The sequence below is a fragment of the Eublepharis macularius genome, chromosome 3, assembly GCF_028583425.1.
Source record: "Eublepharis macularius isolate TG4126 chromosome 3, MPM_Emac_v1.0, whole genome shotgun sequence".
Taxonomy (NCBI): domain Eukaryota; kingdom Metazoa; phylum Chordata; class Lepidosauria; order Squamata; family Eublepharidae; genus Eublepharis; species Eublepharis macularius.
Genome location: NC_072792.1, coordinates 620,610 through 635,085, shown reverse-complemented (window position 1 = coordinate 635,085; position 14,476 = coordinate 620,610). Strand labels below are relative to the sequence as shown.

General features: G+C 45.2%; 1 protein-coding gene across 3 annotated transcripts in view; it reads right to left on the bottom strand.

The window, feature by feature from the left end:
- Positions 1 to 290: 290 nt before the first annotated feature.
- Positions 291 to 14,476, bottom strand: part of ST3GAL5 (ST3 beta-galactoside alpha-2,3-sialyltransferase 5) — a 58,867-nt gene continuing 44,681 nt past the window's right edge. For all 3 annotated transcript variants that reach the window (XM_054973163.1, XM_054973162.1, XM_054973164.1), the window contains 2 exons: positions 1,473 to 1,631; positions 291 to 778 (listed from right to left, as the gene is read on the bottom strand). In XM_054973163.1, the coding sequence (XP_054829138.1) occupies positions 512 to 778; positions 1,473 to 1,631 (426 nt within the window). In that variant the 3' untranslated portion in view covers positions 291 to 511. The remainder of the gene's footprint in view (positions 779 to 1,472; positions 1,632 to 14,476) is intronic.

Here is a 14,476-nt window from a genome sequence, read left to right as displayed (position 1 = left end):
GAAGCATTTCTGAGGGTTTTTAAAAATCATTACATTTGATATAGCCATTACTGATTTAAAAAATTTTTTTTTGAAAAAAAGGTCTGTGAAGACACGCAAATTATAATTCTGTCCACAAATAAGATCTAAATAAACTATTATTCATGCTGATGTATAAATGCTATGTATCAGAACATACCACTACTTGAGAGAGTCTTCTTTCATTATATTAAACAACATATACTTATATGTAACATTGACCTATACGATTAAAAATGTTCTGGATATTTTCCCATACATAAACCATTCAATACATAAAAGGGACATTTTAATTACTCAGATTTCTTGTGGGGGAAAAAACCAATTGGTTTCAAGTACATAAAACAAATACGCTGAATATGAAACTAAAAAGTGAAGCAGGTAAAAGTGGAGATGAGGAGTTCTTTGGTGCGCCTTCATGATGAAAATACTGATAGGCTCTCCTTGGAGAGAAGCTGCCTTGCAAAAATACACACCAATGGCTCGGCTTCAGTCACCAGCTTGTTTTTCTGCAGAAGTCGCAGTATATTCCTCCACTGAGGTCTTTCACAACTCCCTCTTTTATCAGCTTTTGAAGAAATTTTGTTTCAGTAGTCACATTGTGCATCGTTTGTTTGTGCATTGCAGCCATGCAAAGATTATCATAATAATGCAATTGTGTGTTCGGCTGGCTAAGATCATACCCAAATCCAGCTAAACTCACTTCATCGCATAAATGCGTAGCAAGAACAACAGCAGTGATTCCAATTGTAGGTACGTTCTAAAAGGGAAGGAAAGAGAAGCCATAATTAGCATAGACTATTTTTACAATGATGACAAATGGTGAAATATAACCTGTGTGGAACCTGAACTGAGCATGTTTGTGAAAGGACACTCAGTCAGGGAAAGAGAGGCCAGCTGTGTGCTGCCTGAGCAGGTTTAATATTTCTGGGAATAAGAGTTAGAGAAAGAGAGGCTAGCTGTGTGTTGCCTGAGGAGTTTTAAGCATTTCTGTGAGACAAATATTGAGTTAGAGAAAGAGGCTAACTGTGTGTGAAGCCTTAGGAGAGATCAGTGTGAATGAGTTTATAGGAAGTAACTTCAAAAACCGAGCACTACGTTTATGAAACCGATACGCTTATTAACTAAATAAAAGTTTATTTTTGTTTTGTTATATCCCAGAGTGGCTGTCATTGCTATATCCCATTCCTATCCTCAGGGCCACATAGAACCATGAAGGAGCCTGACGCTTAGGAACGTTACAAAAGGGAGAACTTAAATAAAATATATTGGAATATAATATTCCTGGTGGCAGCAAACTACCCAGAGGGTGTTAAGGGAAATATTAAAAGAAATATCTACTCAAAGAAAGTAAAGGTCATAACACTCCCACTATGTAAACTGCCTTGAACCTCAGTGAAAACAGTCGACTATAAATGTCATAAACAAAATAAAATACAATAATTAATACAGACCTGATCCCATCCCCAAAACCTTGGTCGAGGTTCAGGATACTGCAAAATATCCAAAGCAGTCTCTTTGATGATTATTGGGTTCAAAATGCGGAACTGTTTAGGCATCACAGGAATTTTTTCAGCTACCTGCTTCCAAAAAAACCATCGCACCCAAAGTGGCTACACAGAAAAAAAAAATCCAGTAGATATTGATTATATTTTAAGAAATACAAGCACTACCTAGGATTGTCATTATTTATAGTACAGTTCAATTCTTTAAGCGACCACTAACAATTAAAATTAGAGGGGGGAAAGAAAATCTTCTGTTTACTGTGGACAGGTATATACAGTTTGTTTGGAGCCTGTTGGTTGGATTGTGAGTAGTCCACTTAGGTCTCTGTCATATAATACACTCTTATGATTATGAGTACCATAAGCCCTCTCTCTCTAACGCGCTTCATGCTGCAGTAGCAAGCCACCTGGCTGGGAGATATGTTGCCGGTTCCCGGTGTGGAGACCAAGATACAAATGGAATGCTGATGGAATGCAAAGTAATTAAGTGTGATGGACTTCCACCCTCCTAGCCTCGGAACGAGTAGCACTTCTGACAAAAAAGGTGCTTGAGTAGATTTTCCTAAACAAACCCTTCGGACATTCCCTCTCCCTTCTCCATTCAAGTGATTGAAATCAAACCCTATCCAGCAATCAAGGGCCATCACTCATCTCTGATAAATTTAAGCTCTTCCTGGAAAACCTTAATCTAAACTCCAAGTTCATTATCCAACCCAGGAGACTCTTAATTAGAACCACAGTTTCATTGTCCAGCACCAGGAATGACTAAACTAAGCCTCCCCAGCTCTCACTGATATACCCCAGATTGTCAATCAAGGTTTCGCAATCCCTTTTTCTATCTCAGGAGACAACAGTTAAGGTCATTGTTTGTTGGGCTGAAGTCACCTTCATGTCCAAGGCCCATGTTGCCCTATAATTGCTCGGGCTTTGCCTCAGCCAAAGTGTGTGCCCTTACTTGGATCCAAGTAAGGATCCAAGTGCCTTACCCTCAGATTACTTGGATCCAAGTGCAGTACCCTCATATTTCTCTGAGCCTCCTGGCAAAGAACACTGGTCATTTGAGCCTCCTTTCTCTACAGACCTCTCTATTCCTCTGAAGAACCCAAACACTACAACCTTTATCCAATCTTCTCACTGTTTTTCCTAGGACTCTTGTATGCCTGTGATTTATATATATTCGCCTGTGTGAATTTCTCCTTGTAAATAAAATATTCTTTGCTTTAGAAAACATCTGTCTACACTACAGCATTCCAACGTAAGTTTATTAGTACTTGAAGTTCACAAAAGAATATCTGGGGCTGCTCCACTTGCATTTTACATCTCTCTTAAATCCTGTATTTCCACATTATCAGGCTCAATTTCAATGAGGCAAAGGAGATGAGCCAGTGCAGTGGCTTGCAGTTCTCTGCTGCAATTTGTAAATACCCTGTGACAGGCAGAGCAAAGAAAGTTGCCCCAGAGACAAAGCAGTCAATAACCCCTTCTGCACAAGCCAATTTCACCAGTTCAGATCCTATACTGCGGGGGCTTTTGTGACCATCTGCACCTGATTTGCTGCCATGAACAGTCACTCCAGCTACTATGCGCCTTTTCCACAGCTTTCCTGGGAGCACTTATACTCCAACTTTTTTTAAAAATCCGTTTTCCAGTCTGCTCTTTCCCCGTGTACTCTTTATCTCATCTTTTAGCATTCCACTCTTCTGCCCCCCTCCCACCCTCTGCCAGCCCACTTCATTGTTATTGACCACTGCTGTCTATCCAGCCACTCCCACCTCCTCCTTTCCATATTTCCTCTTCTCTCTTTCCTCTCCATTTTCATTTGTTTTTAATTTTTTTTTAAAAAAGATCCAGAGTAAGATTGACACACTGATGGGCTGAGAGGGAGAGATGAAAGAAAGAGATCGATCCAGCGTCTCAGCAATGCATCAATTCAACACGTGCAAAAAAAAGCAGAAAGAAAAAAAGGAAAGGGGTTGGCATTGTGACATCACCAATGATGGCATCAGTGCCAAAAGTGCCAGCACTTGTCAACCCTGATACATTTTGACACAGTGCAGAGTAAAAAAAAAATGGCACCATACTGATCAAACATGAGGGTGTAAAAGGGCCTAGACAAGCCAATTCCATGCGTTTTGGCTTGACTTCTGGGATAGTGAGGAGTTATGTTCCCAGTGCAGAAGGGGCAAAGTGCTCAGAATCTACCAACAGAAGCCGAACTTGGGGAATTAGGGACTGACAGGGAGAAGTTGTAAGGAATGGATTTTAAGGCCTGAGAAGAGGTTAGGTTTCCTTTTTTAAAACAATCCATCTTGTGCCTGTCAATTTTACCTCAGTGATTGTTCCAGCCTTGGGTGCGTTTATACTCAGTCCCATATCCTATCCCCTTGAACACAGTTTTAGTCTTCTTTTTAACGTCCTGCTGGGAACCCCAGTACAGTAGAGTAGGAGGAAAGCTGAAATTTTCAGTGTAATCTTAAGCAGGTCTACTCAGAATCCTGCTGAAGTCTACTCTTTGGGGCTAACTCCCAGGAAAGTGTTCTTAGGATTGCACTCTTTGATGTGAGAAAAAATTTTGTGTGTGGAGTGGGGTGAGCTTTCTATCCATCACATTTTCTATCAAAGTGAACCTGACATTCTTATAGAAAAGTGTACGCGTGTGGCATTTTTTGTCACAAACATAACTCAGCCAGTATCCATCATAACTCTAAAAAGGCAGGCTCCTTTTTTGAATCCAGCACAGTGCCAGCTGCCAAGTCAGGCCAAGCTGTACTGGACGGAACCTGCAAGGACGTGTGAGGGACACCTCAGTTTCCCATGTAACGTTTCGTATGTAAATAATTTTGTATGTTTCACTTCTGAGGTTTAGTGTGGTGTTTTAATATTTGTTACTGTGGGTTTAAATGCAGGACTCTGACAAGAAGAGGGGGGCTGGCTGGGTGAATGGGGTGTGCTGGGATTGGACAGTGGCAGCAGAGAGAACTGCAGTTTTTGGTCGGTGTGCTGAGACAAAGTGTTCATTCTGGCCAAATCAGGCAAATTACGTGGAGCCTGAGAGTCTGTTGTGTCTGTACCCCTAACCATGTCATTGTTCTATGTATTGCTAATGCTGTACCTTAATGTCATTTGGCAAATGCTCTAACCATCACTTTCATTTCTCAGGCATCCTGGGAACACAGCTGTCTTTTCTCCTTCCTTTGAAGCTCCCAGGAGCAACCTTGCACTGTCTGAAATGTTGCAGTTTAATCTTACGCTTTTTGTCCTGTCTAGGCTGATGTATAAACCCTAGCAGAAATTCCCAGACCATTTCCCATGCAAATCTGTGGTCTAGGTGGGAAGGGGGAAACAATTGGGTATTTAAAGATGTACTTCCTTAAAGTTTCTTTTCCTGTCAATGGAGCATGTACTGCTTAGATGCTTTCTTGCTTCTGAGTAATTCTATGGACATATATATGGAAAAGACTGGATTTCTGAATAAAACCATTTAACCAAGAGCCTGGGTTTCTTGTTCCAATGGTATAGAGACCCGTCTATCATATCCTGTTACCCACAGCCTGACATTTTGACATGAATCCTAGTTTTTTTCTGCACCTGCAACCCTTGGAGAATGGCTACCGGCTTTATGTTGTCAGAGCCTGACCTGGGGCCAACAGTGCCAGAGGATCCCATCAATCAACTGGGACCAGTTCCAACTCCAGATGGGACTTCCAGAGAGCTGGCACCTGTGACCCACACAAGTTTGGACTACCTTATGGACTATAATATATCTGCAACAAGGGGATTTAGTGATGCAGGGACCCTCCCAATGTATCCTGAACTGGGAGCAATCCCCAAAGCCGGGTCTACCTACTACCCATGGAATCTACCACTCACACGAGTGGGGCCCTTGTAGATCCATAACTGCAGAGGAGAGGATGCAATGCCATGGGACAATGTACTTTCGGCATTCTATCGAGATGGAGGGGTATGTTGGCAAGCCGATGGCAAGGGGAGCAGCTGCTCTAATGGGCCAACAAACTCTATTGGGATGGCACTGCTGGGAAGAGGAAGAACACTTCTAATGACTCCTGCACAATTTGGGGATGACCAAGTAGTTCCCTCAATTCCAGGAATAGCAACAGGAACAGAGGGAAGGAGTATCATCCAACCTTCTCCCCTATTGACTGCACTGAATATACCCTCCCAGGGAGTAGGGATGGGTCAACACAACTGTTGACCATTCCTCCAATTGTGGGCAGTGCAGGGGCGCCAACTGCCACATTGGGGATGAGAGTGCCGACGAGCTTACAGACTCAAACTCCCCTACCAGTGCTGACAATTTCCACTTTACCACCACAGAGGGGAGTAGGGACCCAACAAGGGGGAATCCAGCCATTGAGGGTCCCACCTGCTACAGCAAGCACGGGGGCATGGGTTGCTGCAGTAGGAATGAGGGTGCCCCAAACCGGCCAACCACAGGGAGCCCCTGTCATTGTACCAATGGGAGTTGGAGTACAAATGGGCCATCCGCAAATGGGGGGTCCTCCAATATATCTCCCTCAGGGAGCCATGAGGGTTCAAGCATAAGCCTTTCACCCATACTATGGAGGAATCCCACAGGCAGCTGCAAGGGGTTATAGAGCAGATGGAGCCCATCGAATACCCTTCGTGGCACAGGGACACATTCAACCACCCCCCTTTGAAGGGGCCCCGATCTACCAGCCGGTGGGGTACCAGGGAGCAGGAGTCCCTGCAGCGGGATTACCACAAGGATGGTTCAAATGGGAAGCCACATTTGATGGGAACCCCAGGAACCTGGGATTTTTTATAGTACTAGCCATGGAGTTTTTCCAAGATTGGGGACATTTGTTTCCCTCGGAACACAGTTGACTGAACCGCTTAGGATCTCGACTGGAAGGGGCGGCAGACAAATAGTATGTAACTGCATGACATGGGAGCACCTGAGCTGTATGACTTAAATGCTTTTGTATATGCGTTAAGAGCCCACTTTAAAGACCGACTAGAGGAAGAAAGGGCTCACACAAAGCTCAGAACCATAAGACAAGGGTCCAGACGCATAAGAGATTATGCTGCCGAGTTCAGGCAATTAGCCATTATATGTCAGGATTATCATGAAGGAGTTAAAACTGAACTGTTCCAAAGTGGATTGAATGCTGATCTGCTAGATCGAGCACTAATGCAAGACGATCCACAAACCCTGTTAGGATGGATCCAATTGGCATGTGAGGTCGAAAATAGAACCCAAGTAGTGAAACTTGTTAAAATTGTCAGGGCTCACCGCGGACGCCACTGGGTGGGGCGCCAGCATGCATGGCTCCAGCTTCAGGGGGGTGTCAGGGACACTGCAGGACCCTGCTCTGTGGAAGGAGGGGTGGTATACTTCACCCTGGCTCCCTCTCAGTCCACTTGCTGGCATGCTCAACCTGACCCCATCACCACTCTTACTCTCCTCCATCTCCCCCATCAACTTTTCTCCTCGTACTCTCTCGCTTCTCTCCACTCCTCCTCCACTCCATCAGTCCTACACAACCCACCATGCCCAGTAGGTGGATTTCCCTTATATCCTGCCCCTCATCCCAGGCTCCACTTGCCAGACCACACCTCTCTTTTGCCTTCCAGCACTGGCCTGGACTGCCTCAAACAGTTGCAGCTGGGGTAGCTAGTTTGGCTGCATTGGGACAGCTACGGCTGTGCTTTCTTGGCTGGCTGCCAAGCTTCCTCTGTTCTGAGCTTTCAGCAGCCTCAGCTGGTCTCTATTACTCCCTTGCTCCCTGTTTGCAGCTTGGGGCATGGCCCTGTGCTGCTTCTGCTGTCCTGCCGGTAAGGTAGCTGTCTGGCTGGCTAAGGGCTGGCTGCCCCTATTTCTTGTACTTTCTCCCTCTGCCCTGGCCCCCTCCTGGCTGTCCTTACTTCCCCTGTCAGGGCCCGTAGTCTCCCACTGGAGGGTGGGGCTGGCTGGCTTCCACCTGCTCCTTCTGATCCTCTGGGGCTTGGGAGCTGCTCCACCTTCCTGTGGCTGGGTTGCCTCTTTCTCCCCTAGGGCTTGGGCAGGGGCTTCCAGTACCTCTACTTCCTTGTTAGCACTCTGGACAGGTGTGGGTTCCTGTTGCCCTTTGGGGTGGGGTTGGGCAGCATGCCCCTGGCTGGTCTCTCCCTCTGGCTACCTTTTCCCTTCCTTTTCTGCTGGCTGGAGCTGCACCCCCTCCCAGGGGCTTCCTGAGCCTGCCATTGGCATCCCATCAGCTTTCAGGTAAGGGGGCTGGGGCAAGTCCGGGGTGCCTGAGGTGCTCAACCCTGGACAAGAATGCAACAACATGCTGGGGTGAGGAGACCGACCACTGTAGACAGGGGCTGCACCTTGCTAGGTCCAAAAGACCCTTCATAAAAAACTTTGCTCAAATTGCCCTCCCCTTAATGGACTTGTTAAAAATGAAGGGGGAGGGACTGCAGGGGGAAAAGCCCAGTGCCAGGTTGGACTGGACGCGGGAATGCCAGGTGGCTTTCGAAAACCTAAAAAACTTGCTCATCTTTGAGCCGGTTCTACAGCACCCTGAAGAGAACTGGAAATTTGTGGTTCAGGTTGATGCTAGTGACACTGCTGGGGGGAGGGGGTTGCTCCTACAACTCAATGAAGAGGGTAAATTGCACTATTTTTAAATTCAGGTATGTGGATGGCCATAAATATTGGCATTCCTGATATCTGGATCCTCTTATACTGGTTTTGTATTTGGATCAGGTTTTTTTATGGATTCTGAAATTTTTTATGGGTGGGGGGGAGGGACTGTTTTTGAAGTAAATGGCACCAAAATTGAAGTGCAGCAAGGGCTGCCTGTCCACTAAAGACCCGCCACCCCCAAGTTTCAAGAAAACTGAGTTAAAGGGTTTGATTCTATGGACTCCTGAAGAAGGAGCCGTCAGCTACACTCTATTGTTCTCTATGAGGAAAAATATGTCATGCTTTCTCCAGGGCAAAAGCAGCCACTTACCAAAAACAAAACAGAGTTGCACTTACCTGTAACTGCTGTTCATCTAGGTCTTTGTGTAGGCACACATTTGGGACTGCGCTTGCGCAAGCCAGCCGCTCGGAATCAGGACTCTTTAGCTTTTAGGCTCTAAAGTGGGGGGCAACCTCCTCCTCCAACTGGTTTGAGCCTGGTTTTCCCACTGGAGCAGTCATGTGATGGAGTGAGGTCACCCCCATCTTCCTTCAGTTCTCCTGTGCCACCACACGCTCCCAATTACTTTATCTTAGAGAGCTCACAGCAGGTCAGGAGAGAGGGAACGTGTGCCTGCATGAAGACCTAGATGAACAGCAGTTACAGGTAAGTGTAACTCTGTTTTCATCTACGGTCTACAGTGCAGTCCCAAATTTGGGAAACTAGCAAGCTACCTACCCTGGTGGTGGGGTGATGCTCTCAATCAAAGAACAAATGCAAGACAGCTTGTTCCACTGCTGCTTCCCTTCTGGAATGTATGTCCATTTCATAGTGCTCCACAAAAGTCTCCTCAGATGACCACATGGCAGCTCTGCAAATCTCACTCAACTGCACACCACGGAGGAATGTAGCCAAAGTTGCCTGTGCTCTGGTGGAATGAGCTCGTAATGCCAGTGGGCATGGAACATCAATGTCAGATACACCCCAGTGTTACTGCCATGATTGTCTTTTTGTGTTTCTGGACCTCTAAGGATGTGCAAAGAGAACACAGCTGCTGCTTGGCTGTTAGCTGCTTATCTTGAAGGTGTTTTGATTTCTGTTTCCTGGCTGGCTTGAGAACGTGGCCTTGGAATTCCAGCCAGAGCTGTCTCATCCTCCCTGAGAACTCCTTTCTCCCCCTCCTCTCCCTTCTCCTGGGCACTTCATGCCAAAACTCTAGGGGTCTTCCTTTCCCAGGGGTGGGAACGTTCCCCTATAATTAACACTGCTTACCCACCTTGCGTCACTTCTGCCAATGCTTCTGTCTGAACAGCTTGATACTGGTATATCTCATCAATAAAGTAACTTTAACTCATACACCTGAGTGATGCAGTGAAGTGCTTGGGGATTTACCTGGCAAGATCTGACAACCAGCAGATCTGTAACATAAATTAATAGCTGACACCATCCATCTAGATATTGTTTGTGCTGATGCTGCCCTGCCCTTATTAGAGCCTGCATGACAAACAAAGAAGGCTAGATCCCTCCTGAAAGACTGTGCCCTGTCCATGTAAAATAAAACTGCCCTTCTAACATGAAGCAGGTGTGGTATATGCTCTTGTTGTGACTGGCTTTTGGGGAAAAATACCGGGAGGGATATGCTTTGTGACACATGAAACCTGGAAACCACTTTCGGTAGGAATTGTAAACTAGTACACACGACAACTTTGTCAGGATAAACCAGCAAAAATGGTGGATCCACTCTTTGTGCCCATAATTCACTAACACTTCGTGCTGAAGTGACTGCCAGTAAAAATGCTACTTTGAAAGATCCAGACGAGTCAGCCGTGTTAGTCTGTAGTAGCAAAATCAGAGTCCAGTAGCACCTTTAAGACTAACCAACTTTATTGTAGCATAAGCTTTCGAGAATCACAGTTCTCTTCGTCAGATGCATGGAGGGCAGAAAGAAACTGGTCAAATATAGAGGCTTGTGCTGCAGTGGAATTGGTTGGTCTTGGTGGTGCTGCTGGACTCTTTTTGATTTTGCTGCTACAGACCAACACGGCAAACTCCTTTGAACCTTTACACAAGCAAACTGATCCCCACACCAAAAGGAGCTGTCTGCATCTCCATATCAAAGGAGTTGTTTACATCCCTCCTCTCCTCCTCCCCTCCCCTCTCCTCCTCTATATTTGACCAGTTTCTTTCTGCCCTCCATGCATCTGACGAAGAGAACTGTGGTTCTCGAAAGCTTATGCTACAATAAAATTGGTTAGTCTTAAAGGCGCTGCTGGACTCTTTTTGATTTTACTTTGAAAGAGAGACCTGATTAAGGATAAGTTGCCATTGCCTCGAAAGGTTTCAGCATCAGTCGCGATAAAACCAAAGACCATTGTGGTACCACTGGAATTGATGGTGGGTTTAAGTTATATAACCCCTTCAGAAAAAGTCTGGATAAATAATGTGAGCAAATTGTCCTGCCATCAATATTTGAGTGGAAAGCAGAAACAGATGCCAAATGCACCTTTATAGATGCAGATGCTAAACCTGAATCTCGAAGGTGCACTAAGTAAACAAAAATGTTGGCCAGTGGACACATGCTGGGTACCATATTCTTGGATTCAGCTCAAGCCACCAACCTATTCCATTTAAGACTGTATGACCGTTGTGTTGAGGGTCGGCGAGCATTTAACAATATAGTCGCCATCTCATCTGAAAATTGCAGCCCTATTGCTCTAGGAACCAGGCCATCAGGCGAAGCTTGGCTAGGTTGTGGTGTTGTTGTAAGAAATCAAGTCTGGGACCATTGAGAGATGAAGGAACCTTCCCTTGGCTAAATGTTGGAGCATGTGAAACCAATGTTGCCACAGCCAAAACAGTGCTACTAGAATGCAAGTTGCTTTGTCTGATTGTACTTTGCATATGACCTTGTGGATCAAGGGAATAGGTGGGAATGCATAGAATAGCCTCCCTGTCCATTGGATCTGGAAGGCACCTCCCAGTGATCCTATCCCACTGCTCCCTCTGGAGCAAAACCTGCAAGCCTTAGTGTTGTGTGGTGTAGTGAAAAGATCCACCTCTGGGAACCTCCAGGCCTGGAAAACTGGTTGAATGTATGTCTTTTAGAACCCACTTGTGGTGAACCCTGTCTTTTCTGCTGATCCAATCTGCTATGATGCTGGATGTCCGCTAGATGTAGGGCAAACAGTGTAATATTGTGGGCAATAGCCCATTCCCATAATCAGACAGCCTCCATGCACAGCTTCTTTGAGGCTGTGCCCCCTTGCTTGTTTTTTATAAAAGACGGTGGTGGTGTTGTCCAATAAGATTTGAACTCTTCTGTGGGATACCATATCTGTAAGACAGTTAAGGGCATAATAAACAGCATGCAACTCCAACCAATTAATGTGGTACTTCCTTTCATCCACTGACCACACACTGATACATTTTCAGTGTCCTCCCCAACCCTCAAGGGATGCATCTGTCGTAAGGGTAATCTCATGGCTTTTCACTCCAAAAGGCATACCCTGGGACAAATATGCAGGGTTTGTCCACCAAGCAAGCAAGTTGTACCTGTTTCGGAACTGAGAACTGCTTATGAAGAGGATGTTATTGAGGGTCAAATTGTTTTACAAACCAGATCTGTAATAACCTCATTTTCAATCATGCATGCACAGCCACTGATGTAGTAGATGCCATGACTCCCAACGGAGTCTGGATCATCTTTGTGGATTGAAACCCATTAGCCAAAATTTTTTTAGATAGATAAACTATCTTGGTGAGTCTGTCTGTAGGTAGGAAAACCCTATTCAATTTTGCATTTGAATTTATTTTCATTTATCACTAGGCCCAAAGTATGTCGCGCAGAGAGAATCGTGTCTATCTGCGCTCTCAGTACTTCAGGGGAGTGTGCTGTAATCAACCAATCATCTAAATAAGGATAAATTGAGCACCCTAATTTCTTAAGGTGGGCCACAACTACCACTACACATTTCATAAAAAAAACCCTTGGTGCCCTGGCCAAACTAAACGGAAGGGCCATGTATTGGAATACCTCCCCGTTGTACACAAAATACAAGTATTTCCTATGAGTCCTATGGATGGAAATATGAAAATATGTGTCTTTTAGATCCAGGACTGCAAACCATGCATCTTGTGCCACCATATTTATGACCCACTGCAACATAAGCATGCTAAACTTTGCAACTGTCAGATATTTTGTTAAGGCCTCTTACATCTAAAATAGGTCTCTTCCCTCCATCTTTCTTATCTACAAGGAAGAACCTGGAGAAGAACCCAAAAGGAGTATCCAATTCAGACACTCATTGTAAGGCCCCTTTGCTCAACAAAGATTGGACCTCCTCTTGTAACTCAAACATTGTATTATTGGGAGCCTGACAAGGCAAAAAAGTAGGAGGCAATGACTAAAACTCCAACCTATAACAAACTTTAATAATAGAAAGAACCCAAACATCAGTAGAAATACTCACCCATGCTTTGGTAAAACGAGCCACCCAGTCTATAAACAATGGTAACTGTGGTTCTACATCTGGTTCTAGTCAGAACTATTCTTTCTGCCCTTGCAATGAGCCTTCAGCTGCTTGGGTATGATGGGGTGCTTCAGAACGGCCTCCTTGCTTCTTCTTAGATTGTGATTGGCCCCCATAGAGTGTTTTGAATGGATACTGCTGCCTGTAAAGTTGGTATCTGTAGGATCCGTAATCCCTCTTTTGCTGGAACTTTTTTTTTCCTGACTGTCTATTCCCCATATAAGTAGAAGAGTGAGGCAAGATTCCATAAGACCTTGTGGTTTGACAGTCCTTTTTCTTCTACATGAGATACTGTCCGCAAACAAGGTGGTACCCTCAAAGGGCATGTCCTCTATTTTATTGCGTGTCTCTATAGGAAGAGCGGTAGTGCGAAGCCAGGCATGCCTATACAACATTATTGCTGTGTTCAGTCCTCTCATGGAGACATCCAACATATGCCTGCTAGCGCTTATCTACTGTCTAGATAACATCAGTCTCATCTTGAATGACCTTTACAAGAGGTTTCTTATCTTCAGGCAGTGTGTCCATGTACGTAGATATCTGTTGCCAAAGGAAGATGTGACATCCACTCATACTCATCATGAAATCTGCCATTTTAATATTCAGTGTAGATCCAGAGTACAACTTTCTGCCAATTGAGTCCTGTTTCCTACCCTCTCTATCTGCTGGGGTAGCCAAACTGCCTTAGTGGTGACATGCCTGTAATTCTTCGGCTATCATGGATGAAGCAGAAGGATGAGCAAACAGATACGGGCACTTGTCTTGTTTTATCTTGTAGGGTGCCTCTATCGTTTTTGTAGTAGAAGGTATTGAAGCTAGTTTTTGGCGAAGGTCGTACGTAATTTTCACTAGACTTTCAGTCATTGGGAATGCCACAACAGCAGGCATATCTGAATAAATGTGCTTTAAGATACTGTCCTTTGGCTTCCTCTGTGTATTAGATACATCAATGTCCAAGGACTCCACCATACACAGCATCTATTCAGTATATACTTTATGGTCGATCGTTGGAGAGACCCTCTCCAATATTCCAACTGCCACCTCTGGTGACGGTTCCAACATACAGCTGGGGCTATGTTCAAAACCGATCACTTCACACTCTGATTCAGAATCAGATCCCCGTCTTGACACCAACACTTGTACAGATGAGTGCGAAGTCGAATCCGAACTTCATTGACACTTCATTGGCCCAGACTACAACAACGCCAGTGGAGATGGATTGAAAGGATAATAGGCCCATCCATGAGGATACCCAAAAGGTGAATAAGGTGGGTACTAATATCCCGGTGTGTGGCGAGATGAAGGGAACCATTACGAAGAAGCAAAGCAATATCTCCTGCGGTTGTCAGGACACGATCTAGAATCCACTTTCCCCAATTCCAATGATCTGTCCATTGAATCTGCACCCTCATCAGAAACTGACATTAGCTCTCTCGCCAACTCTGGAGACCAGTCTCGGACCAGAGGTGCAGATTGGCACCATGCAGTGGCTTCTACAAATGTTTGGTCTTATCTTTCTTTTTCCTCGAAGAACTGCTAGAATCCTTCTCAGACACCACCGGGGCTGGAGGTGTAGTGCCTTCTTCCCCTGACCCCAGAGAAGGGCGATCCACTAGCACTATGCTAGTTGTTGAATGATTCGACATCAATGTCTCCCTGGACCTTGAGCGTTACTAGTCTCAGTTCTGAGATCAGGAGACCAGATCTGATTGCACTCCACCAGATGTCGGTCCCGACATGGAAACAGAGCGGGGAATGTAGTTTTGACTGA